The 26399-nt window shown below is 38.0% G+C and overlaps 1 protein-coding gene across 1 annotated transcript in view; it reads left to right on the top strand.

Annotated features, from left to right (window-relative positions):
- LOC114327284 (protein dachsous) overlaps positions 1 to 26399 on the top strand; it is a 135483-nt gene that overhangs the window by 95092 nt on the left and 13992 nt on the right. The window contains exons 8-11 of the mRNA XM_050648305.1: positions 7244 to 8800; positions 10226 to 10931; positions 12951 to 14380; positions 16473 to 16773. Of these exons, the coding sequence (XP_050504262.1) occupies positions 7244 to 8800; positions 10226 to 10931; positions 12951 to 14380; positions 16473 to 16773 (3994 nt within the window). The remainder of the gene's footprint in view (positions 1 to 7243; positions 8801 to 10225; positions 10932 to 12950; positions 14381 to 16472; positions 16774 to 26399) is intronic.

Here is a 26399-nt window from a genome sequence, read left to right as displayed (position 1 = left end):
TTGTTTCTACAATCACAAACAAAACGAAGGTTGATTGACGGAGTTTGTTCGTGTAACCTCGCAGAGACTGACGTAGCGTTTACTTGCAAAGTTCATATTATAAGAAGATATAAAAAGCCCACAGGGGGATTATAGGAGGATTATTATTCATGTTAAGATTAAGATCGTTAGTATGCTAGTGAGCAGTCGTGCGAGATGGGTGTCTGAAAGACTACCTCGCGAAACAACATCTTAGTAACCTTACGTTGATGGATGTTGCAACCTGCAAATAAAGTCATAAGTTAGAGTCAGTGTTTTCCTAAGGTCCAATAGTTGGCACCCTCTTTCGTCCCGTTGGGGATCCGACACGACAACTCGACACGGCTCCTTCCAACTCGACATGACAACCCTGCAACCCGACATGGCGACCCAAGCCCTTTGAACCTGGACAGCTGAGACGACAGGACGCTACGACGAAGAAATAGTTATGGGAAACAACGAAAACCAGGAGAAGGAAGAACAAATATTTATAAACCAGGCGGGAAACAGCGGAGGCACCACAGCTACTAAAGAAAAGGGATACGATATATCTATTCCAGAAATATTGGGAATAGGAGCGTTTGCCTTAGTCTTCATATTCGCCGTATGGTTGATGTATAGACGATGGAGAATTAACCTTCGTTTTGTTTGTGATTGTAGAAACAACATCTTTTGTAGCGACCTAATTATACTTAAATTATATACATTTTTTAGATACATATTATATTATACAGTAAGAGTTTTTTCCCTTACTGTACAAGCTATACAGGCAAATCCTAAGCATATCATGGACGGACAAAATAACCAACGACACCGTATTACGAAGAATTGGGAAAGAAAGAGAGGCAATGTATACCATTAAAAGGAAAAAGTTAGAATATTTCGGACACATAATGAGAAACTAAATACAGATTACTGAAGGTTATACTTCAAGGCAAAGTATTCGGAAAGCGAGGAATTTGAAGAAGAAGAATATCGAGGTTAAAGAACCTAAGGAAATGATTCTCCACAGCAACAAATCTGTTTAAAGCATCAGTTAAGAAAATATCTATAGCCAGAATGATCGCCAATATTCGAAACGAATATGCACCAAAAGAAGAAGTATTTTTGATAAAAACCCAGAAAACCAATTGAAAAGTTAATGAAATAATAAAGTGGTTCAATAAAGAAACCTATATGTATTTGGTAGAGCTTGATATATAATTTCTTGGAGTATTAAAAGTCTTTCGCCCCTCTCCAAGTGCAAATAAGCCCAAGTTTAAATATCTAAAAAAGCTAAGTCGTCGTGTCGGGTCGAACAAAGGTTTCGAGTATGTTTGTATTTCATTTAGTCGACATCGACATGAAATCAAGATGGTTTTCGTCGAACGTTTGCACAGGAACCGAATACACGGATTTACTATTAACGAAAAGATCAAAAAATCTGTCAGGTAAAGATCTCGTGAGCCGTGAGGTGTATATCGTCGTATTTATTCAGGATGTACTTGAGTATCTTGTATTTTTAATTAAGCTCTTAGAGTTAAAAGAGAGCGCTCACTTATTGAATTGTGTGTGTATGTTTGTGTAATAGGTAATAAGGCTTGGTGAAATGTTATTCAAATAACAAATACAACTTATTTTAGTACTACGGTTCTTCCAAAGAGTGGCACCGTCTATTTACCGCTAAATTAAAAAAATGATGAACAATCGTACTTTGGATATCGAATATTTCAGAAATATTTCAGGAATATCTTAGCAACATTTAGTTATATTAACCAAGCTACTCATAATCGATTTCTACTTAGCTTATAGATATACCTTCTAGAGAGTTGGCATGTCATATATTAGGTTTAATTATACCTACCTATAAATATAACCTACCTCGAAGGATACAGAGTTTAGTATGTTAACAATTCTTTGTCTTCTTTGAAATTGTTTAAAAGCAGCACGATATCGTCAGCGAAGCCTTTTACTTCTTGATGTGTCTATCCATGACGAATGTTGGCGATCATCATGGCAATCTTTATCTTATCTGCAGTAGCTTGAAAAAGCTGCATAGATGATAAATGAACAACGAAACTGCAGCCTTGAAATAAAACCATTGAGATGTAGAAGCGCTTTCAATAACATGAAAACAGTATTATTACACAATGTAAATAGAAATTAAAACTAGAGTATTGATATGCTACGTATTCTCTACCCTTTTATATGGAGTTGAAGCCCGGATAATTATGAATGCAACTGAAAAAAGACTTACCAACTTTGAAATGCGAAAGAACACATACTAAGAAATGAAAAATGTATTGATGCGATTGGGTTTAAAAGGGAAAGTTGAAAGGAAAAAAGGACCGAGGAGATAATACACGTGCTGATCGAAAAATGTAAAGGGGTGGAGTAGAAAAACAATAATAGAAATCTTCAGCCATCTCTGCAGATAAAGTAAAATCGTGATGATGAAGAAGAATAAAGATCTAAATATACAAGTAATTAAGAAAATCAAGACGTTACAAACGAAAGTATTATACATTTTATACTTTCTATCTCTCTCTCTCTCTCTCTCTCTCTCTCTCTCTCTCTCTCTCTCTCTCTTTCTCTCTCTTGTCGTTTTCCCATTACTGAGGATCGTGATTTCTTCCAATATTCCTAACAATGTTTCTTCATTGGCCTCTATTTTTAGCTGCTCTAAAGTTGTGCTCACAACGAGGCGCCGACCCTCGCTCCCTGGTATCCCTCGTACTGCTCGTACCATATTATCGATCGCCAGATGCATTATTTTAAATGCGAGCGTTCACCAAAATGACGAGTAGGATACTAAGCTCTAGGCTAGGATACCATCCTTTGGTCTCCTTAGTGAGCAAACCCTAAGAACTTCGCAGAATGAGTTTCCAGCTGAATGCTTTATTTGGTCAGAGACCATCTAGTTGGTGATCGTCCTCTTGATCTTCTTCCCGGGACGTTTCCAGAAACGATTAATCTCTTCAAACTGCCGTCACCTCTGCGAACCACGTGACCAAAGAATTGCAGAATTCGTTGCAGACATATTGTGGACAGCCTTTTTTTAATATTGAGTTGGTTTAGAATGGAAACGTTTGTCCTAGGAGCTGTCCAAGGTATGCGCAGCATTCTTCTCCGGCACCACATCTCAAAGGCATCAATTTTTTGGCGCTCGCATGCGCGAAGAGTCCAAGTCTCTGCTCCGTATAGAAATATTAAGAATACAAGGGCATTCACCAGTCTCATCTTCATATTTTGAGAGATAGATCTGTCTTTCCAAACTTTAGTTAGGCGACTCATCGCATTTTTTGCCATACCAATACGTCTCCGAACTTCTGCTTCACAGTTACCATCGTTAGTTATACTAGACCCGAGATAGACAAAGGTGTTTACTATCTGGTATTACTGTAACATGTTAGTCAGTTGAATAGTGTCGAAGCTGTCGACCACCATTATTTTTGTCTTCAGCTTTATTGATTTTCAGACCAACTTTATTGCTTTCGTACTCAACTCTTCGCAGAAGATCAATCAAACATTTCTTGCTCATTTGCTGCTATAATAGTGTCATCAGCAAATCTTAAATTTCAGATTACTATAGTTTAGAGATTACTAATTGGATAAAAGCTTTTATCTTATATTAATTTGAATAGTACAACTGTTTAAAGAATTTCTCAATAAGGTAGAGTTCGGCTCTGTTAAAATGGTACGTCCAATGCATTTGCTACACTACACGGAGACTTTCGTAATAGTTAACAGACAAAAGAGACGCGGTTAATCAAAAAAGAAGAGGGAATCCGATCTAACAATTTTTTCTAATCGGGACGATGACAAAAAATATTAAAATCGTTCAAAAGTAGAGACCTTTGTTAGTAATGGATTGCTGAACTTGTGACGTCGTATAAACAGGCATGTATCCTAGTGTTTATTTTTTGTGATTCGTTATTGTATTCAGTTATTGTTGTTCCTAAATTCTTAAATTCTCTGATGCGCTCAAAGTTAAAGTCATTGATGGTGACGCCCTGTCCGATTCTCTCTCTGTTCCGGTTATGCGACTCACATACATACTTATATTTAGTTTTATTTTCATTGATTAGAAGCCCCATCTTCTCTGCTTCCTTCTCGAACATCACGAAAATATCCTTCATTCTTAATATAGTGTTTCCTATTAGATCGATAGCATCTGCAAATGCCATCAGTACGTTTGGTCCTTCTCGATGACATACTGTAATCGGTTTTTCGACTCTTGCACTTCTGATTATATGATCCACAGCTAAGTTGAGGAGTTTTGGTAAAAGTGCATATTCCTGGTTTAGGGGAACATCCATAAAATACGTCGTTGAAAAGGGGGAGGAGGGTCTTTGCTTATTACGACGGTATACGACAGGGGGTAGGGGGCCATGAGTGTACATCCGACGTCGTTTGATGTTCACGAATATAAAAAATATACCCTATTGTAGGATTAAAAAGAATTAGTAGGTATATTACTTTAATCGCATACTTTTCATTTCGTTTTTATCACTCACAGCCTTAATAATATTGCTAGCAGTTTTGTACATAATAACAAACAATAAAACATTGTTCTATGTACTTAAACAATGCTTCTATACAGAACAACGTCTGGAAGCAATAAATTTTAAACTGTTTATTTATGTGTGAAAAATTGTGTTTTAAACTGTGTGAAACAATTATTCTACAAGAATGAATAGAAATAAAATATTCTATTTTATTTAGTTAGTACATTGTATTTATACTTAATAAAAGAAATGGTATTGAAATCAAAACAAAATAAGTATCAAGATTTATATGATGCAGTTAAGAAAGCATAGGACCTCCGATAAAAGTATTGTCTTTTGTCCTAATAAAGCTAATTAGTTGTACAGTGAATTGAGAGAAAAAAGTACGCGGATATCAATGAGCTACAAAATAATACTGATTTGGATACATTAGTAACTAAACTTGGATAGCTAACTTTAAAAAATCCAGAAATGACATGGAATTTAAAAAAAATCACTAAAAAGGGGGGTCACGAGTTGCAATTGCGACGTCGGTATGAGGGGGGAGTCAACTGTAAACGACGCTTTACGACGGAAGGGGGAGGGTATTAAAAAGACCAAAATTTTTACGACGTAGTTTATGGATGTTCCCTAGTCCATTGTTTATCTTGAATGTCTCTGAATATTGTTGGCCAACTCTCACCTTACATCGTAACCCTTCCATACACATCCGTATCATATTGTGGTGATACACGAGAGCCCTCAAGGAATTGGGACCATTCCTTTTTTACTTACTCTAATATGCCTAATAACAGGATTAATTAGGGAATAAAGGATTAATTAGGGAATTTTCATCCTTACGGTGCAAATGACAATTTTCACCAACTTTGAATTGCTTAGTGTGATTTTCTAAGTTTTTTAAAGCCTACTCGATAGATTTTATATAAAAAAAACAACCATACTAGTTTATTGAATAAATTATTCATTATATTTTACTTCTAAGAGAAGTTTTTAAAATAAAATAAACTTAGCTGTTTAACCAGGCCTTGTCGAGGTGTCAAGATTAATCAAGTGTTACAAAAACCAAGAAGTATTTGCGGTTTTCTCTCGGTTACATGGCCTGAAAGTGATATTTATGTGAAGTGAATCGGTAGACATAATAAAAAAAGGTTTTACCGATAATTAAAAGATGAACTTGCTCATGGTATGAGTTTAGTTTCAGTTCTTTCGTGATTTTGTACAATTTGAATAGATAACAAAAACTATATGTTCAGATTTTAAATATTAAATGATATCGTATATTTTGGAAACTGCTGGAAGGTGGACTTATTGATAACCTTGCAAATTTGCAAAGTACTGGAAAAATCTACTATAGAAAACGGTATTGAAATTGTAAAGTTTCCAATTTCTTGAACAATATTTGAACTTCTCAGAAAAATCCTTATTCAAAATATTCAATTTATGATTGTATTGTGAATCCTCTGTACGAAACAAACGTCAGTTAGATAAATATGGAGGATAAACCCTTAAATATATTGTATAGGTATATCTTTACGATCTAAATTCGTTTTCCGCTGAGCCAGCATGAAGTGAAGTTTGAAGTGAGTCGTTAAGGCCCCCTATAACGGGCAAGATATTTTTGAGACCTTTCGTATATCTTTATATTAATTTCTTTCTTTTGTCACTCCATGTTTTTTTCTAATTTAATTAGCCAATATGCGACGTAATCTTAAGTAAATCTTAAGTATATTCCAATATCTGACGTAATCTTAAGTTTAGTCCCTAGTTAAACCCAGGTTATTCCATTGGGAATCCATTTTTTTTGGGTGTGCAGTTCTCTGCATCTAAATATAGAGCCTCCCGTATGTTCAGGTGTTGATTACACTGGAGGCCAAGACCAGTTAATCTACTTTCCAACTCAAAGTTTCAAGTGGTAGCTTTCTCAATCTATTGTCTATTTCTATGTCTATGATCTAGTGTCTAGATATGTTTTTTTTGTATACAATGTTGATTGAAACTCAATAGTCATTTAAATGATAATAGAAACTTTTATATAAGAATAAGTGTTTCCCATATTTATTACCATTTTTCTTATCCCTAAATCATCTATATAAACACCTACACAGCTGTAATTTGATTAAAGAACAATAACTTTAATTCCCATTATTCGTAACGGTATTTTCTTCTTTTATTGAACTATAAAATGGTACTTAAGAACAGGCAATTAAAATATCTACACTCCCTGGTTTTATGATAGAAAAAATCCATAGATGTTGCTAAATATTGTATATAAGTATACGTGTAAGTTGCTTGGTGTAATAACTTTAGTGACTTTTCTTTTCGTTCAAGTATCCAAACGATTTATTTCGAATTTTAGCGGGACTATGTATGCAATATCAACAATTTTGACACATTGTAAACAAATATTTAATATTTTCAGTGGACGTAATTGGCAAGAAATCAAGGCTGTGATCGTGATTCAATTAAATGTCAAATACACAATACGTGAGTAAAAATTCATCAAAACTTTTATGTTTCCATGACGGATAAATTTTAAAGGGTTTTTACCCGTATATTTTTGTATTTTGGTGGTTAGCATGTGGTTGTATTTTCGTGTCAGCACTGATGATGATCGGTCAACCGATCGAAAACTAGTTCTTTTTAGGGAATTTTAACAAATATACCTTTTATAAAGGATTTTACTTATTTTTTTTAATATGTATGATGCGTTTATATTTACAATAAATTATTTCTTTTAGGTGAAATAACTACCAAAGATCCCTTAGATCGAGAACAAAAGCAATCCCACGACTTAGTGGTAGAAGCCAGAGACCAAGGCGTTCCTTCACGAAGCTCCCGAGTCGTAGTCGTCATCTCAGTACTAGACGTGAACGACAACGCTCCCGAAATAGTAGATCCCCAAGAGGACGTTATCAGTGTTCGAGAAGAACAGCCTCCTGGTACCGAAGTGGTACGTGTCAGAGCAGTGGACATCGACAACGGACCAAACGCTACGATCACCTACTCGGTAGTTAAGAATAGAGATTTTGATGGCCACAACGTTTTTTCTATTGATCCTGTAACTGGTGTCATCAAAACCAGAATGATTTTGGACCATGAAGAAAAAACTATCTATAGACTAGCAGTAGCTGCAACAGACGGTGGTCAGCCTCCAAAACAGAGTGTTCGAATTTTAAGAGTGGAAGTTTTAGATCTTAACGATAACAGACCAACTTTCACCAGCTCCAGTCTTGTATTTAGGGTAAAGGAAGATGCAGCAATTGGTCATGTAGTGGGATCCATATCTATTTCGGAACCAGTACATGAAAATTCCCTAAATGGAGTAGGTGGATACATTACTTATACTCTTAACTCACTATCGTCAGACACTTTAGGTGACGCTTTTGATATAGATAGAAGCACAGGATCATTAGTTGTTTCGCGACAGCTAGACAGAGAGACCCAGTCAGAATATAGATTAGAAGTGAGAGCATTGGATACTAGTGCTATGAATAATCCCCAGAGTAGTGCTATTACAGTTAGAATAGACGTAGCTGATGTAAATGATAATGCTCCTAAATGGCCACAAGATCCTATGACTTTTCAAGTTAACGAAAATACTGAAATCGGTACGTCTATCTACAATTTCACCGCCTCAGATGCAGACACTGGTAGTAATAGTGATCTTAGATATAACTTACTGAGGCAGTATCCTCCTTCTAATTGCTTTATGATAGATTCCTTGACCGGAACCTTGAATTTGGTGTCGAAATTAGATTTTGAAGTCACTCAAGAATACACGCTAGTCATTGCTGCAACTGACCAATCCCATAATGTTTCTGAAAGGCTTAGTACATCCGTTACAGCAAGAATATTTGTAACTGACTTTAATGATAACACTCCAAAATTCGTATCACCTATTTCTTCTGTGTTTATAAGTGAGTCTACAATAATTGGTATGACGATGGCACATATAGTAGCAATAGACTTGGACAGTGGTGATAACGGAAGAGTTACTTATGTGATATCTAGCGGAAACGAACAAGGCATCTTCTCTCTAGGTTACGACACGGGAAGCCTCACGTTAACCAAACCTCTACCGTCTAGCCAGAAGTCTTTTTTATTGAACATAACAGCTAACGACCACGGCACACCTACCAGAAGAGCTACCATGGAACTGAAGGTGGTTGTTCAAGGATCTATAGATAGCGTTCCCAAGTTCCTAGAAGTTCAATACATGGCTGAAGTTTCTGAAGATGTTGCTGTCGGTTCTGTCATTACCAGAGTTACCGCAAGATCTGGAGTATCGTCAGAGAGTAAGTTTATTATTTTATCATTTTTTTTTATGCTATATTAATACTTTAAAAGTTAGTATGGTTCTAAAAATTTGGTCTTGTGGCATTCCATTAAATGTAGTAGATAACATGAAAATTCCTCAAAAAAACTGGATTAATAAGCATACTAAGTTGTCCAATAATTTTTTGTCTTTGTGGCTATTTTGTTGGTAATTTTGGTAAAAAATGATACCGTTTTATGCACACGTGTAAAATGTATTCGTATGTTGTTCAAATATTTGTCGAAATTAACTAAGTATTCCTCTTCTTCTTCTTCTCCTTTGTCCCATTATGAGTTTGCCGTTTTTGTTCTCAACAGCACTCTATTCTCTGAGGTCTCCATCTATCATAGCACTTCTTGTTCTTATGTACGTTTTCCATCTCTTAGCAGGTCTTCATCTTTCCTCTCCGTTTTCTTCCCGGCGAGTTCCAGTCCAATATTCCCTTCTATCACGTGTACTCTGCCATTCTTTGTACATGCACGTACCACTGCAGGGCTCTAACTACTAGAAGTTCTAACTAAGTATTCTTCGTCATACACTAGAATAGTGATCAGAAAGGAAAAAATGCATTAATAGCTTTAAAACTAATGCTAAGATTTTAGTATATTATCTCTCCAACCTGTCTCAAAAATAGAGAATAAGGAGATATGTTTTTTGATGTTAATTTCTTTCTTTACTGTTTGTTTTACTTGGTTTGCAGTAAATTTTGTGTGAGGCAGGTTCATTTGAAATGAGGCTGTTAGGAATTTGGTTAATTTTCATGGTTAATTCTTCTGTGGAGGATGTAGAAGGATATGGTAGAAATACGATTTGAGGGGGCTTGCCAAATAGATCAGCTTTGCCTTTATCGTTCTTGGCCGAGTTATTGGCATCATCTTTGATGGGTGGGTTATATTGTTGGGGGCGTTTGAGTTTTCTTGTGGCTTTAAAAGTGAATAATCTGTAGCTTCGATTGGATATAGATTTTCTAGGTATTCTTGAGTTCCAAGGTTTCCTTCTTTATGAAATAATTATTTACTTTAACTCTTTTTTTATTCATACATTTTATTATTTTCTTGCCTGTCGTCTTTCAGTCAAGCAATTTTTTGTTTTTATAAGCTACAATATGCTGTAAATATTTCGCAAGATTCACTGCTTCGGTGTTTTTAAACATCAAAAACTGTACGTAGTATTCTCTCCAGATGGTCAAAGAGCAGATGTTCGCTTAAAAGTTTTGGATGGATTCTATTAAGGAGTTTTGTTTTTTAACTGCTACATAATTTTAAGTAACAGTATTTTGTACTCTACTGCATTCCATCTATTCATTCCATCTGTTACTGCATTCTTTCTATTAGTTTTCTTGTATAGCAAATCAATAAATGTAAAAATGTTGTAAGTATATTCTATAGAAATATTTTTTTTGCAGCCAACAACCTCACGTTCATTCTGCCCTCGGACGAAACTTTTGGAATCATCTCACCAACCGGAGAAGTAGTTACGAAGAAGACGCTCGACAGAGAAGAAGTAGAAACGTACATTCTAACAATATACGTCAGCGAATCTTTGCATAAAACTACCATTTTCGATATGACGACACTTGTTATCAAAGTGACTGATATAAACGATAATGCTCCAGTATTCCAGCCGGGATCTTGCTACGGATTATCTGTCCCGGAAAATTCGGATACAGCTGTTATCCATACTATCGTCGCCGAAGATGAAGACGAAGGAGCCAACGGAGAAATTTTCTATAGTATAACAAGTGGCAACATTGGAAACAAATTCAGCGTCGACGCCAAGAACGGCGATATCTCAGTCAGGCCTTTAGATAGAGAGAGCCAATCGAGGTATCACTTAACTATAGTTGCAAGAGATCGTGGTAGCCCATCTTTGCAAAGCACTTGCAATTTAACAATATCCGTCGAAGACCAGAATGACAACGATCCCAAGTTTGATTTGTCAAAATATTCTACTGCGATTTTAGAAGATGTGCCAATCGATACTTCGGTTCTTAAAGTCCATGCTTCGGATGCAGATCTGGGAATGAACGCTAGGATTATCTATTCATTAGCTAACGAGAGTCATTGGTTATTTCGAGTCGATAATAAAACTGGAGTTATCACTACTGCAGGGTGAGTATAATGATTATAGAATTATAGTGAGTATAATTATTGTTCTTTTTGCCATGCCAAATACATTCGATCAGATGTACTTCTTAACAATTTTTTACCATTTTGACAACTATCTTCACCATTTTACACATTTCCCCAACTTTTTCTAGGTTTTATCCACTTTTTAATACTTTTTTACAATGTTGACAAGATTTCCCCTTTTTTTAAACATTTCCCCACTTCCTTATACATTTCCCCCACTTTTTAACACTTTTTACCATTCCTCACTCATTTCCTTCACTTTCTGATACTTATTTACCATTTTTACAAGTTTTCTTCGTTCTTTCGTACTTTTCGCATTCTTTTTCACATTCTTATCTAACCCATGGTTGCAAGCTAATCCGACCAAACTGTCTCACCCAACCTGACAATGTAACACAACCTAGATGTCTAACCAAACCTGTCTAACCACTTCTTAATCCACTTTGTGCTTCGTCTGACGTTCTGTCATTATTCTTAATCATTTGCTTATTATTTTTTCTAAGAGTTTCATAGCATCGTCAATTCTCGGTAGTTTTCATCTATCTCAATTTTTCCGTATAGGTACTATTAGTGATACTTTCCAATCTTCAGAAATATCTTTATTTTTCCAAATTTTATATATTATTTTTAGTAATATTTGTTCTCCATTTTTTCTTTCCCATGTTTTTAGAGAGCGGAATATATGCAACACAACATTACCAAAATATGCGCATATATATGCATTACTTTTACTACAAATATGCAGGTAGTTTTTCTAAATTTGTCTAAATATGCAAATGCATATTAAAAATACTCAAAAATAAAACAATATATTAAGTCGTAAGATCTTCAGAAAAGTTGCCTTCAAAAATACGTACAACTTTCCTCAAACAATCGAAGCCCTCAGTTTTTTCTAAAACATTTTTTAATTTATTTCTAATTGTAATTCCTGTATTTCCGGGAATTTTTTGACAATGAGCAGAAAAAGTGTTAACAAGATTAACCGAATCACTTAATTGTAAATTCCTTTGTTCTAATGACTTTATTAGATCTGGTAAAAAACTAAAATTAACTTTTATGAACATAAGTTCTTTAGCAATTTGTACGTTACTTAAAGAACAAAGTACGTTACTTAAGCTGAAGAACAAAAGCGGAATTGTCTACAATTTGATGGATTTTTGTATTTTGATGCTTCTCTCTATGTCCGTCTTTATAGAAGTAAAAGCGAATTTGTCGAATAAAAACACTCTTTCCAGAAAAATTTCTTTTGTGGGACATGATGCTTTTGTTTGTCAGTTCCTCATTTAAAAAATGAAATGTGAAAATGAATGTAACTTACGATTTTGGAACAGGCCTTGCAAAATACTTTGTCTCCACTTAGCTTTAACTCGGGAAAACACTTTATCCAAGCACTTTTTTGAATGGTAGACATATTTAAATTTAATATATACCAATCACTTCAAAAACATTAAATACGATACAACGTTTACTTTAAACAAATGTTGGCCGGAAACTGACAAAATAATTATTAGACCCTTAAAAGCAGGTAGGTACCTACGACTTGCTACGCTAATAAAATAATATTTTTCTGGGAACACCCATAATTGTTAAATTCAGGTAGTAATGGGAAAGTCCAGATGAGCGATAGATAGATAAATAACGAGCTCGTTCATATGGAAGTTATAAAATTCCAACTAAGAGAGGAAAATTTTAAACTTTTATATAATTTATTTTTAAAATATGCAAAATAAATCGTGTTTAGCTTAAATATGCAATGTTGTGTTTGTTGTCTGAAAATATGCAATATATGCATCTATATGCACTTTGCATATATTCCGCTCTCTAGTTATTATAATGTTAATAATTACGTTTTGCATTGCAAAATATATCTGTTGTATATTCGTTCCTTAGGCTTCCCACCTGGTAGATGTTTGTTGCTAATATACTGTTTTATATTATTTCACTGTCTTTTACTTGTTTGGTTGTATAACTTTATCTAATTCATCTTTTCGTTTACAGCATCTTCGATAGAGAACACCAAAGTGTCTACAACTTCCTCATAGTAGCAACAGATGGAGGAAAATACAACGCTAGGTCCCAAAGCGTCCCAGTCACCGTCAAAATTTTGGACGTCAACGACAACAAACCCATATTCACTCACTATCCATTCAAGCAGAAAGTGGCTCCTTACATTCAACCAGGTCAAATGATTCTTAAAGTAACTGCGAACGACGCAGATGAAGGTACCAACGCAGACATCGTCTATAGCATATCCAGAGATGACTCCTATGGGAAATTTAGAATCAACCCAAACTCCGGGATCATTACTACAACGCAGAGTCTTGCCAGTAACAAAGGAAAAGTTATATATCTGAATATACTGGCAACAGATAAAGGTAATCCTCCAAGGAGCTCCTCTGGACTAGTGGAGATTATAGTAGGTGATATGCAAGAAGGATCTCCCGAGTTGAGGTTTCAAAATGACACATATACTGTCCAAATAGCTGAAAATGCAGAACAGTTCAGAGATATCATACAAGTAGCTGCTATCAGAAGTGACGGTAGAAGACAGAAAATCGTTTACTACATAGGCAGTGGTAATGAAGACAATATATTCGTCATTAATTCTGACAGCGGCATTATCCAAGTGCGAGATCCGAAGAATCTAGACTACGAACTACACAAGACTATTAATCTAGTTGTGGAAGCCAAAACAGAAGGTTCTCCTACCTTACACGGTTATTGCAAAGTTGTTATTCAACTCACGGATGAGAATGACAACTCTCCTAAGTTTACACAACAACAATATGCAGCTAGTGTTTGGGAAGGCAACAAAAAGGGCGAATTTGTGTTGCAAGTGGTTGCGTCAGATGCAGATGAAGGAGCTAATTCACGTATTCTCTATCACATAGTCGATGGCAATCATGATAATGCTTTCAAGATTGAACCAGCCTTTAGTGGAATACTTAAGACCAATATTGTTCTGGACCGAGAGATTCGAGACTTATATCGACTGACTGTTATCGCGACAGATGAAGGTGTGCCTCAGATGACAGGAACTGCGAGAATTAGAATCAACGTGGTTGACATCAACGACAATCAACCAACTTTTCCACCACACAGCATCATAACAGTCAAGGAAGATACACCAGTAGGAACAGTACTAACCATCGTAACTGCCAACGATGTCGATACGTACCCACCTCTTACTTACAGCTTTGCTACGGATAACTTTAAGAATGATCTGCAGTACTTTAGCATCGATAGATACAGTGGGAAAGTTGTTCTGAAGAAACCTTTGGACTTTGAGCTGTGGCAGGAGTGCAAAATTGGGATTGTCGCTTCGGATATGGCGCATACAGCTCAAACCACCCTTACGATTAAGGTGATGGATGTTAATGACAATGCTCCTGTGTTCCTGCAGCCGTCGTACTTTGCTAGTTTACCAGGTGAGTGAAAGAATCTTTTTAAATTTATTTTATCATTTTTTTTCAAGTTCAAGTGAACAAATGTTCATGCAAAGAAATTTTTTGACTTGGTATTTATAAAATGTATTCGTTAAAATAAAGAAGACTTATTGCGTGTAGATGTGTCTGTTGTACTTTGATTGAGGTTATTGCAAGCTCTTTGAGTCAGAGATGGAGACATTCGACTCTCTGCTCGTCCTTTTGTATTTTTATTTGTTGACCCAGAAAAGGAATCCATTTTTGAGTCTTTTTCTTGGCCATTTCTCTTTCCTGTTATCACCGTGTCACAAGCACCATGTTTCTCTCGAGTTGAGACGGAATGCTGTTAGAGAGTGCGCTTGACTGTGACAAACCTATACTATACTCCCCAGATGTCATTAGAAAATCTAGGACATTGCTGAGCCAACATGTTTACCCCTGTACAGTATATTCCCTGGCTAAGTTGGTAATACACCTCGGAAAGCGAGGACTAGGAAGGAAAATACTTCTACTTCTTCTTCTTCTTCTTCTTTTATTAATTTCCTGGAAGGCAAATTGCTTACCATCCCTCCTCTTTTAGGTGGTCTTCCGGGGGGTAGGGGTTCCTAGGGCAATTTTTGAAAGTCTATTCTCATCCATTCGTCTTACGTGGATGTACCACATCCTCTTGCGCTACCTTCCCTCATCTTACAATATCTTGAATTTGCATTGCTCTTTAATGTTTGTATTTCTCACCCTGTCTCTTCTTGTTTTCCCGACTATTGTTCTTAGGGTTTTCATTTCGGCAACCCTGAACATCTGTTTCGTTTTGTTGGTGTCTTGCAGACATCCTGATAATGCAGATGCTTTGTTGATCTGACTCCTCAGGTCCTTTACTGGGTCCTGGGTGCTTGATATTTCTATGGAGGTTAGAAAAATAATATCGTGGTTAAAAAACATCTGACAATGGACAGGGCTAATTTTTAAACAACTAATAAGAAAAGCTTAAGACTGAGAAGAATTTGCAATTGTAGTAGCCAACTTCCAATGAGGACAGGACACTCCAAGAAGAAGAATTTCAGACCAGCTGTGGGAATATCTACATCTGGTCACGTGTACAAACACCTCTAACAAATACTCATGTTATTTGATTATGACGCTTTTAACGTCAGAGTGAGAGTGGTGAGAGAACAAAATTTTTGTCAGGCTAAAGAAAACTTTCATCTGATGCTGTGATTACTTGTCCAGAGCAACTTATCGGCCATAGTTGAAAATAAGGTGGCTTAAGAAATAAGTAATGCAGAGTTGAAAGCCACAGAGTGAAATAACCATGGCTTTGATATTTCTCCTGAGTTTGTCTTTATTATTTATCCTTTATCTTTACCATTTTACTACACCTTGTGTCCATGTTGTGGTTTATGTCTTTATTTCTTACTATCGTGAATTGCATCTCTCAGCCATCTTGGCAGAGTTTCTGCTTCATGATAAGTATATATTTTTAAATCTTCTACAGGATCGTGACAACTGAGGTGGTAAATTTCTAGATATTGGAGCTGTCTTATCTCTTCTTTTTTGATTTGCAAATTTGAATTTTGATGCAAATACAATAAACAAACCAGTTGTTTACTACATGTGTGAATCTTAATATCTTTTGAAAGATATCTTTCATAATACTCGAGCTTCTCGGGATAATAATAATAATATCGTATGACATGTCTGCCGGGGAGATTCTTTCGGATTGTTCCGGCGCCATTTACATCCTTAACCCTGTTTCAAGTAACTAGTGTCGATGTACACTAGCCCAAGGAGACCGACGGCTTAACATGTTCTCCGAGGCACGGTGAAACGGCTCGTGTCATTATTGGAAATGAAAAATTGATTGTCGTTGGCAGGGCCCGAACCGAACCCGCGTGCTCTATCGTATGAGGCCAGTGATCATGCTGTTGAGCTACGGCCGTTCACTGCTTCTCGGGATATTATGAGATAATAGAGAAGGTTTTTAAAAAAACGTTTACTTATCATTTGACTCTTTTTATTGAACACTGAAAAATCATCAATTTTTACTAGATCTGTTTATAAAATAAAAGCAATCTAAAATATCATTTATATTTTTCAGATGGGACATCAGGAAGCCTTACTGACGTAATAACTCTAAACGCAAGCGACGCAGACATGGAGGACAACGCTAAAATTACTTACTCCTTGGTGGATGCAGCACCAGGATTTTCAATAGACAGAAATGATGGAGTTGTCAGGGTCAATCTGTCTGCAGTCTCCCGCAACAACGAGGATATTCTGCTAACTGTTAAAGCTAGTGACAACGGAAGCCCCCCGCTACATACAGTAGTACCGGTTAAAGTTAGAAGCAACGGAGGAGTTAGTACCGGAATGAAATCATTGAACAAAATGGAGTACAAGTAAGTTTGTTTTTCTCTTTTATATTTTTTGTTAGTGTCTAAAATATACTAAGCCTACTTCTTGGTTTAACAATGCTCTGAAGATCTTGTAGACAATCTCTGGGTTGTCATATTTATGTATTGTCGGGTGATATTGCTTTCCATTGCTTACCTCAGATTTTTAACTGGGCCTATCATAGCCTGTCACAGACCCTTCGGAGGTCCATAAATACAATGTACAATTCAGCGTTGAATGCTATTGTTTTTTATATGAGATGTTTTATAGAAAGTATATTATTAGTACATGAGCATCTGGGACAAAAAACACTTTATTCTTCTGAAGTACATACCTGTTCCTCCATACTATCTTTAATGATTTTCCCATACTACCTACCAACAGAAGATGTGACGTATACTTCCCTATAATTATTGGGGTCTTTTTGCTTCCCTTTTTATAATTTCCATTTGGAATTCTTCCATCAAATAACCACTTATTAACTACTTATTTGTTTTAATTCTTGTAATAAGGCCGAAGTGACATTATTTTGAAGCGTTTAACATGTCTGCTCATATGGGAACAAGGAAAGACTATCTATAGAGATACTGGGGGGTAAGAATGGGGCTAAAGAAGAAGAAGCAGACACATAAAGCCTCGTTGCGGGACGGCAGCTCATTTGTTGTGCGGGAGCTAGGTCGTAGATTCGTTAGGGAGGGTGAAGGGGTGTTAAGATGACTAAACTACCATAACCAAATACAAAGGGTACTTACTCAGACTAGAGGATCTTTCTACTATTTAAAAAACAGGACGCCGTTCGAAACAAATCCTCTGGTTCATATTTGGGTACTTACTAAGACATTTTCTTCTCTTATGGGGTACCAAATGGGGAGACATTCCTCTCAGATTCCTCGTTTGGGGTTATACTAGGTAACTTTATCTCAATACTGGCTTCTATGCCACATTCTTTTTCTTCTACTCTAAAACTTACACACAGTTGCATTAGAATTTAGTTAAAATTTTTCCAAAACAAGGTTACAGAAATAAAATGGTAGATACACTTACAAAACGTTTATTCAAAACTTTAAACTCTTACCAGGTTTATTCAAAATTTTACTACAAAAACAATGATTACAATGATTACAAACAAAACAATTACAATTGAACTTGTTGGGCAGTATATGTCAAATAAAATTTGACCTATTTATTTCAACACAAGATTTGACGTAGCTGTCAAATGTCATAAGTCACTGCCTTTTTTTACCATTATGAAAGCAAATTTCTTTATACAATTATTTACCAGCAATTTATCCACTTGAAATTTAGTAAAATTAAAAAAACGTATCATACCTTAAAAACAAAAAAAACTCTTCGTCACAGTCACAAACTACAGGGGAGGGGTTCATCAACAAACAGGGTCATCGAACTGAGGCAGGGGGCGGGGGGAGGACATGGCTTCTTTCTTCAATTTCAGGGCAATCACTGGAGGGTGGGGTATGGGGTAGACATTCCATACACAAATCACAAAGGGGGCTCTTCTGGGAAATTGAAACTTTTCAGGGCAATCAACTGGAACTTGCATAGGGACAGGAACAAACAAAGACTTCTACACAATGCCGGCTTATAGAACTGCGTCACAACTCAACCAGAGTATGAGAGCACAAAATTCTACCATACAAATCCACTATGGGGCAGAAAAATCATCGTGCACTCACTCTAGATCTTCTTAACTTCTAAAACGACCATTCTATGCTTATTACCGGCGAGGAACAAAAGGGGCTACGCCCTTTTTCAAGTGAGTCGGCCAGCGGGATCATACCGCTTCGAAATCTAAAACCGGACTGATCTGTCTGCGCTTCGCTCTGAAGCTACAGATAGGGAAAAGTACGACGAAGTACCGAGCGATTTTGATCCTTAGGGATGCTTACATGACAAACTCACGTCACTTTCGGTTCAACATTTCTTCTAGAAAATTCATCTACGCATCAACACTTCTTATAAATTGTAACACATTGAAATGTTGTGCAATACTTAATGGCTGTATACAGGGACGGCTTGGGATATTTTTGATGATATTCAACTTCACAAAATAAATTAAAAAAATGGACATTCTTTTTGGGAATTGGGATTTTAAATTAATGTTGGAGTTTTTTCAAACGCTACAAAGCCTCCGCGCAAAAGAGAAACCTGGATAAGATTATCCAGTTTTCGATAACAAACAGAAAAAAATCCAACATGGACATCTTAGGTGTGACAGGACGACAATATCAAAATATTTAGATAATGGCTAGTGGGGATTAAACAAAACAAAAAGGTCGTTAGGGATTGGGCTAGCGTGCCATCAATCGCCAGACTCTTTAAAGTCGAGTAGACTTAAATGTTTCTTGACTCTACAAAGAACTGTAGGTGACAAGAGTTTCTGTGCCTTGGGAAAGAAACTAAACTTGTGCCCTGTGTGGACCTCGCTGACATCCACAGCAGTAACACAAGTGACATACCAGGGCAGACACAGCCTTATCACCTCGTTGCCTAACCGCGAGCGGTTCTCAAAAACTAAAAAAAATATGACAGATATACATCTGCCCAAACTCAGCTAACACCTAGCGAGTTTCACGGGACATTTTGGCAACGGTTCTGCAAAATGAGGATTTAGACAATCCAGTCTAAACACCTCAGTGAGACAAAATCTCACCAACAACTTACCTCAACAACTCATTCAAACAAGACAGGGCTAGACAAAGGGGTATATGACAACAACAAGGACTAAAATCAAGACAATATTAACAAGGGGGGAGGGGGGATACGTGTGACAACGACAAAAGACCAAAAAGACTAGTATACTGGGTTCAAACAGGATATCAAACTTTTTAAACAAGACTAAGGGAAATGAACGCAACATATGATATAGAGAACACTACATCATTACGTTTTCACTCAACAGTCCAATCTAGGACATAAGAACCTTTCATGAAAGTTCACAAGACAACTCTCTCATTTTCAAATCACAAGCTGGGGAAAGACTTCATTTTCAAAACAGGGCTACACTTCACTTTTCGAAACAGGGGATAGACTTCATTTTTCAAGACAGGGGGGTTGGGCTTTACTTTTCTAAACTGGGGATAGACTTACTTTTCAAAACTGGGGGCATTTCATTTCTCAAGACTGGGGGTGGACTTTATTTTTCAAAACGGGGGGGCTACTTTTTCAAAACAGGGGATGAAAGCAACACACAAGGGAAAGACCAAAGGGACATGTAGAAAGTATGACAGTTCTGACGAACAACCGCCTCCATTCATCGATCGAAAGCAAGCTTCACCTGTACTCAACGCGGCCAGATCCTAACCTCACCAGCCTTGTCACAGCTTCTGCTCTTGGCCTACTTTCAATCAACAAACAGAAGAGAGGTCAACTAACTATTCGCCAAAAAAAATCAAACTCCAGCACGGACACGGGCTAACAAACAACACGGGCTAATAGACAACACGGGCTAATAGACAACACGGGACAACAGACAACGGGCTCTAAAATTTCCAGACAAAACAGGGATAGACAAACAAACAGGCAACGACATACTCAATGACTTCTAGATATACTCAGGGGCTTACAAACACAAACAATATTGAAATTTGGTTCCTATATGAGCTCACACGGGATAAGACATTTCTTGCTCCGACTATTAATGAAAGTGTTCACAGATAGCTGAACAACACTTCCTTCATCACGAGTATTACACTTGTGACATGTCATATACAAAAAGACATACTTCATTCACGGGGGGACTTCAACTACTTCACTTCACGGGCTCTTTTCAACCAACCTCTGGCATCCTTTTGACACCTACAAAGATAGATTAGTCAAAAAAAAAACAAGGGGCAACACAGACAAGGGGGGGGCTTTTCTTGAATAAGTGGGGGGCCTCTCGACGGTTTCCCTCTTCACTTCTTCATGAATAAGTGGGGGGCCTCTCCACGGTTTCCCTCTTCACTTCTTCATGGGGCCACTTCTCAAGGGGTGACTTCCTGAATAAGTGGGGGGCCTCTCCACGGTTTCCCTCTTCACTTCTTCACGGGGCCACTTCTCAAGGGGATGACTTCTCAATGGGATGACAAAACTTTCACAGACAATGCGGGACTAAGCTCATACACGGACCATACCAACAACATTACACATCTACTCAAATGACCAAATCAATAAATCACAAAAAACGATTATTCTGTAAAAAACTGTTGATCTATAGGAATACATGCAAAAAATACAACATACTGTTATACTTCATAAGTGGATTCAATATCCAAAATATTTAACGTTACTTTTAATCAAAATTTTCAAAAAAAATTTACGTTACTTTTTTATTCAACTGTTTGTCTATATATTTCATCAATATTTTCAAAAAAATTCAAATCAATGCTTTCATCATGGGTACAATATCAATACAATACAGTTAGTACGCTACAATAACATACAATTCTGTTCTACGATACATACAATACCAGTATACATATGGGGTTACAAGTTAAATACACTATGATGTATGAAATGGTGCATGCTCATACTATCAACAGCATGACCAAATCAACATCACAACAAAATGTGTACATACTGTAGCGTGATTAGTGTAATTACTTCTAATTACAATAAAACTAGCGGTTCGTAATTTATATACGACTTTATTTATATAAGTTACAGACGAATTTATCTTATACACTAAACTTATTCACAAAATATGCCCGTATTTATACCCAGTTGTTATTCTGGAACAATCGACTCCCATCTCGAGCTATCGGCTTGTTCCGCCTACGTGACGTACCTTCCAGAATTCTCCGGCGAGGCCTAGCACATCCGATTACGTCATTCTCGAGGTGTTTACTGTTATACGGGGATCGGCCAAGATTTCTCTTCCGCTACACTGCTCCCCTCTTAAGATCTGAGCGTCTCGATCAGCAACTCTAAATGAAGGCCCAGGATGGCGGAATCTACACGACTCTCCAGCTCTGCATACACCCTTCAAGAAGAAATAACAGTCTACTGTCTTTGAAGGGTACGACATCTTCGGGTTCATGCAACACACAGTGATTTGTACACCAGTTCCTCTGAAGACCACTTCAAGCATGCTTCTCACAATCTTCCAATCCAGATTTTCTACTGCATGGCCTATTTTTGGTAAAGCCAAATTTTTGATGTCATAATTACACACGATTTTCTTCAAATTAGTTAGAGCACGCCATATGTTCTCGTAGCTTGGCGTGTCCGTATAAGACTTTCTGGTCACCATATACAGCAAAGATCGAGGACCATCTTCCAATCGCAGTACTCTTCCAATTTTAGGCTGCTGATTTCTTAACTCGTCCAGGCGGCCGAACTTTCTATTGAATACGGACGATATTCCTTTAGTCATCTCGAGGTCTTGGGCAACACAGTGGGCCAGAGAGACGTTTTCTGGAACACCAAACAGATCTTGCTGAACTTCTGTGGTCACGCCGAATCTAGCACTCTTTCTCGCTGCGTAATTTGACATAAATTGATTAAAACTTGGCTGTGCGACATCTTTCATCTCCTGTTGGAGGACTCGTGCTTCTTCTGTTTCATTTGAGCCAGCATATGGTGCAAGACGATTTATGTGAATAACTTTTGGTTTACCGTTTGGCAACTTCTTAATTCTATATATTACGTTATTTATTTTCTTCTTAACTTCATATGGACCTTCCCATTGTCTTTGCAGTTTAGGACATAAGCCTCGACGACGTTGCGGACTATAAAGCCAGACAAGATCACCTACTTCGAAGCTTTCATTCTTGCATCGAGAATCATATTGATCTTTCATTCTGTCACTGGCTATCTGGATGTGTTGTCGGGCAAGTTCATGAATGTTGTTCATTCGTAATTTCAGGCGGTCAACGTAGTCTTCGCCTGCAACATGTTCCTCGGAAGGTCCGCAGCCAAACTCTAGGTCGCAGGGCAACCGAACTTCACGACCCAACATCAGGCAGGTTGGTGTTTGACCTGTAGTTTCATTTACGGCCGAGCGGTAGGCCATCAGGAATAAATGAATGTGCTGGTCCCAATCTCGCTGATGTTCAGATACAACTTTGGACAAGTGTTTACCCATCGTTCGGTTCATCCTCTCGACCATCCCATCTGATTGAGGATGCAGGGGTGTTGTTCTGGTCTTATTGGCACCAATCAATTTACAAACGTTTTGGAAAAGAGCTGACTCAAAGTTTCGCCCTTGGTCGGAGTGGATCTCCAAGGGAACACCAAATCGGCTGAAGAATTCTTCAACAAGTACCTCTGCAACGGTAGCAGCTTCTTGATTCGGTAATGCATAGGCCTCGGTCCATTTCGTAAAATAATCCATGGCTACCAGGATGTATTTATTTCCAGCATCAGTTTCTGGAAATGGACCTGCAATGTCGATTGCTACTCTTTCCATAGGACTGCCAACATTGTACTGTCTCATGGGTGCTCTCTTTTTACCAACTGGACCATTACCGGATGCACACAGTTCACATTTCTGGCACCATCTTCTTACATCATCTTTACAGTTCACCCAATAGAACCGTTCTCGAACCTTTTGCAGAGTCTTCGTAATACCAAAGTGTCCACCTGATGTACCGTCATACAACTGACGCAATACTTCTGACACTTTACTTTTAGGTACAATCAACTGAAGCTTAGATTCTGTACCATCATCGTTCTCAAAGGTTCTGTACAGAAGATCATCTTTTAGTATCAGGCAATTCCATTGGCTCCAGTAGGCCTTGACTTCCGGACTACATGCACTAATGTTTTGCCAACTAGGTCTCTCACCTCGACGCATCCAATCCAATACTCTTTTTATACATGGATCGTCTTCTTGGGCTTCTTGTAACTGTTGTGGCTGCCATTGCTCATTAACGACGGTAGTTCGTCTCACAGGGCAAAGCTGTTCATCTACTTTAAGCCGGTGATTACAACTTTCACTGCATGGCCGTATCGAGGAAGCATCTGTATTTGAACCAACTCTTCCAGCCCTCTTCATGCGTCTCTTCGGCATCGTGTCACGAATCACCCTCCGTACCATTTCCACCAAACGTTCATCTTTTCTCTTATCGCCTTTTTCCACGGTTATTACTCGATTGTTTCGTGAAGCTTGGCTAGCTGCTTCGTGTTCCAAGGCAATAGCAAGTGCTTCATCTAAAACTTTCGGCCTTGCTAGTCGTAAAGCTTTCTGTAGTTCATTATCTTTCAGCCCATTGACGAAGGTATCTACTGCAATTTCTTCTAAAACGCTGTCTGGCACCTCTGGATAAGCCAACCGCACCACACGAGCCACATCTGCTTCAAATTCTTGCAGATTCTCACTTGCTCGTTGACTTCTACTTCGCAGTTGTGCTTTGTATACTTGTTGTAGATGGGCATCTCCATAGCGTTTTTCTAGACGAGTGAACAAGGTCTGGTAACAATTTTCTTGACCCTTAGGAATTGATCTTAATATATCTGCAGCATCACCTCGCAAAGCAGCAGTCAAGGAAACAGCCTTTTCCTGTTCGGTCCAATGATTGGCGGTCGCAATAGCTTCAAATTGTCTAAGATATATGGACCAAGAGGACTTTCCATCGAATGGTGGTAATTTGAATCTCATATTATGCGACGTTTCGTCTCTCGGTAGTTCATCTTTCACTACCGGATCTAACGCTGCTGCATTAACTGATGGTTGTACTTTTGTATCGGTTATCATGCTCTCTAGTTGTTTGATCTTTTCTTCTACGGTCTCTACACTTTTCTGCATCTTATCGAATGTTCTAGAAACTTCTTCAAATTTCTCATTGTTCTGTTTACAAACTTCTTCTAGTTTCTCGTCGCTTCTTCTACTAACTTCTTCAAGTTTCTCGTCGCTTCTTCTAGAAGTTTCATCGATCGTTTCAGAAACAGTTTTTAATTTCGATAAGATTACTTGTTCTGCTGACTGGAAGTGGAACGTCTTTGGGTCTTCTCCGTTCTTCGTGAGGACATCCTCGAGTCGTGCTTGTAGGACTATCTTGAGCCCACTGCTGTCCAGATCCCGTTCCTCGAGCTGTTCACGGAGCTGTTTTACTGTAAGTTCTTGTAGCAACATCTTTGGTCGGCACACACGTACTTTCCAAAATGTCTTTTAACAGTCTTTCCGAATACCGAACAATCAACGCACTTTAACTATTCCCGACGAATAAAGTCCAAAAGTATTTTAAAGTCTCTCTGTAATTCACTTATTTATATCGCACTAAGTTAACCGAACACCGACACCAACTGTAGCGTGATTAGTGTAATTACTTCTAATTACAATAAAACTAGCGGTTCGTAATTTATATACGACTTTATTTATATAAGTTACAGACGAATTTATCTTATACACTAAACTTATTCACAAAATATGCCCGTATTTATACCCAGTTGTTATTCTGGAACAATCGACTCCCATCTCGAGCTATCGGCTTGTTCCGCCTACGTGACGTACCTTCCAGAATTCTCCGGCGAGGCCTAGCACATCCGATTACGTCATTCTCGAGGTGTTTACTGTTATACGGGGATCGGCCAAGATTTCTCTTCCGCTACAATACTTACACCTCTTTGGAAAAATTATTAACATTCTGCAACAAAAACTACAAAAATGGGCTCTTTCATGGGGACTAACAGACTGAAACAGTTTCGGGGGCACTAAAAGACATGAAACAGTTTCTGGGGGCAAGACAAGAGGAATCTGGGCTAAACTACTTGGGAAGACTGGGGCGATATTTACTCGGGTCAAACTTCAGGGTGTACGTTACAAATATAACACAAGTGGGGGGTGGCTAAAGACATTGGGGACTAGTAGATAGGCTAACTACTAGTTGAACATGTCTACAAGCTAGACTTGTAACAATGGGCATACAAAACATGACACGAGTCGAGCTTCCATGTTGTCGGAAACACTTGCACCACAAACTGAGATCGGCTGCCCAAGGGGACGGGCACTGCCTAACAGTTGTAGTACAAATGAGACCGAAAGGAGGCTAAAGGGATATGGTAGTGGGAACATGCAAATGGGGTCTGAGGGAGGCAAAAAAAGTACAGGCCCCACGTTCTAGGGCGACATTTGAAGCATTCAACTGGACAAGACAACTACTGGATACTGAAGGAGGCAGAAAAATGAATCGGCCTCACACGTTGGGCGACATTTGAAGCGTTTTGCGTACAACTGGAGCCGGAAGGAGGCTAAAAATGAGTCGGCCTCACACGTTGGGTGCCAGTTGAAGCGTTTTGCGTACAACTGGAGCCGGAAGGAGGCTAAAAATGAGTCGGCCTCACACGTTGGGTGCCAGTTGTCGGAAACACTTGCACCACAAACTGAGATCGGCTGCCCAAGGGGACGGGCACTGCCTAACAGTTGTAGTACAAATGAGACCGAAAGGAGGCTAAAGGGATATGGTAGTGGGAACATGCAAATGGGGTCTGAGGGAGGCAAAAAAAGTACAGGCCCCACGTTGGGCGCCAGTTGAAGCGTTTAACATGTCTGCTCATATGGGAACAAGGAAAGACTATCTATAGAGATACTGGGGGGTAAGAATGGGGCTAAAGAAGAAGAAGCAGACACATAAAGCCTCGTTGCGGGACGGCAGCTCATTTGTTGTGCGGGAGCTAGGTCGTAGATTCGTTA

Source organism: Diabrotica virgifera, chromosome 1 (assembly GCF_917563875.1).
Source record: "Diabrotica virgifera virgifera chromosome 1, PGI_DIABVI_V3a".
Classification (NCBI taxonomy): domain Eukaryota; kingdom Metazoa; phylum Arthropoda; class Insecta; order Coleoptera; family Chrysomelidae; genus Diabrotica; species Diabrotica virgifera.
This window is presented reverse-complemented; position numbering and strand designations above follow the sequence as displayed.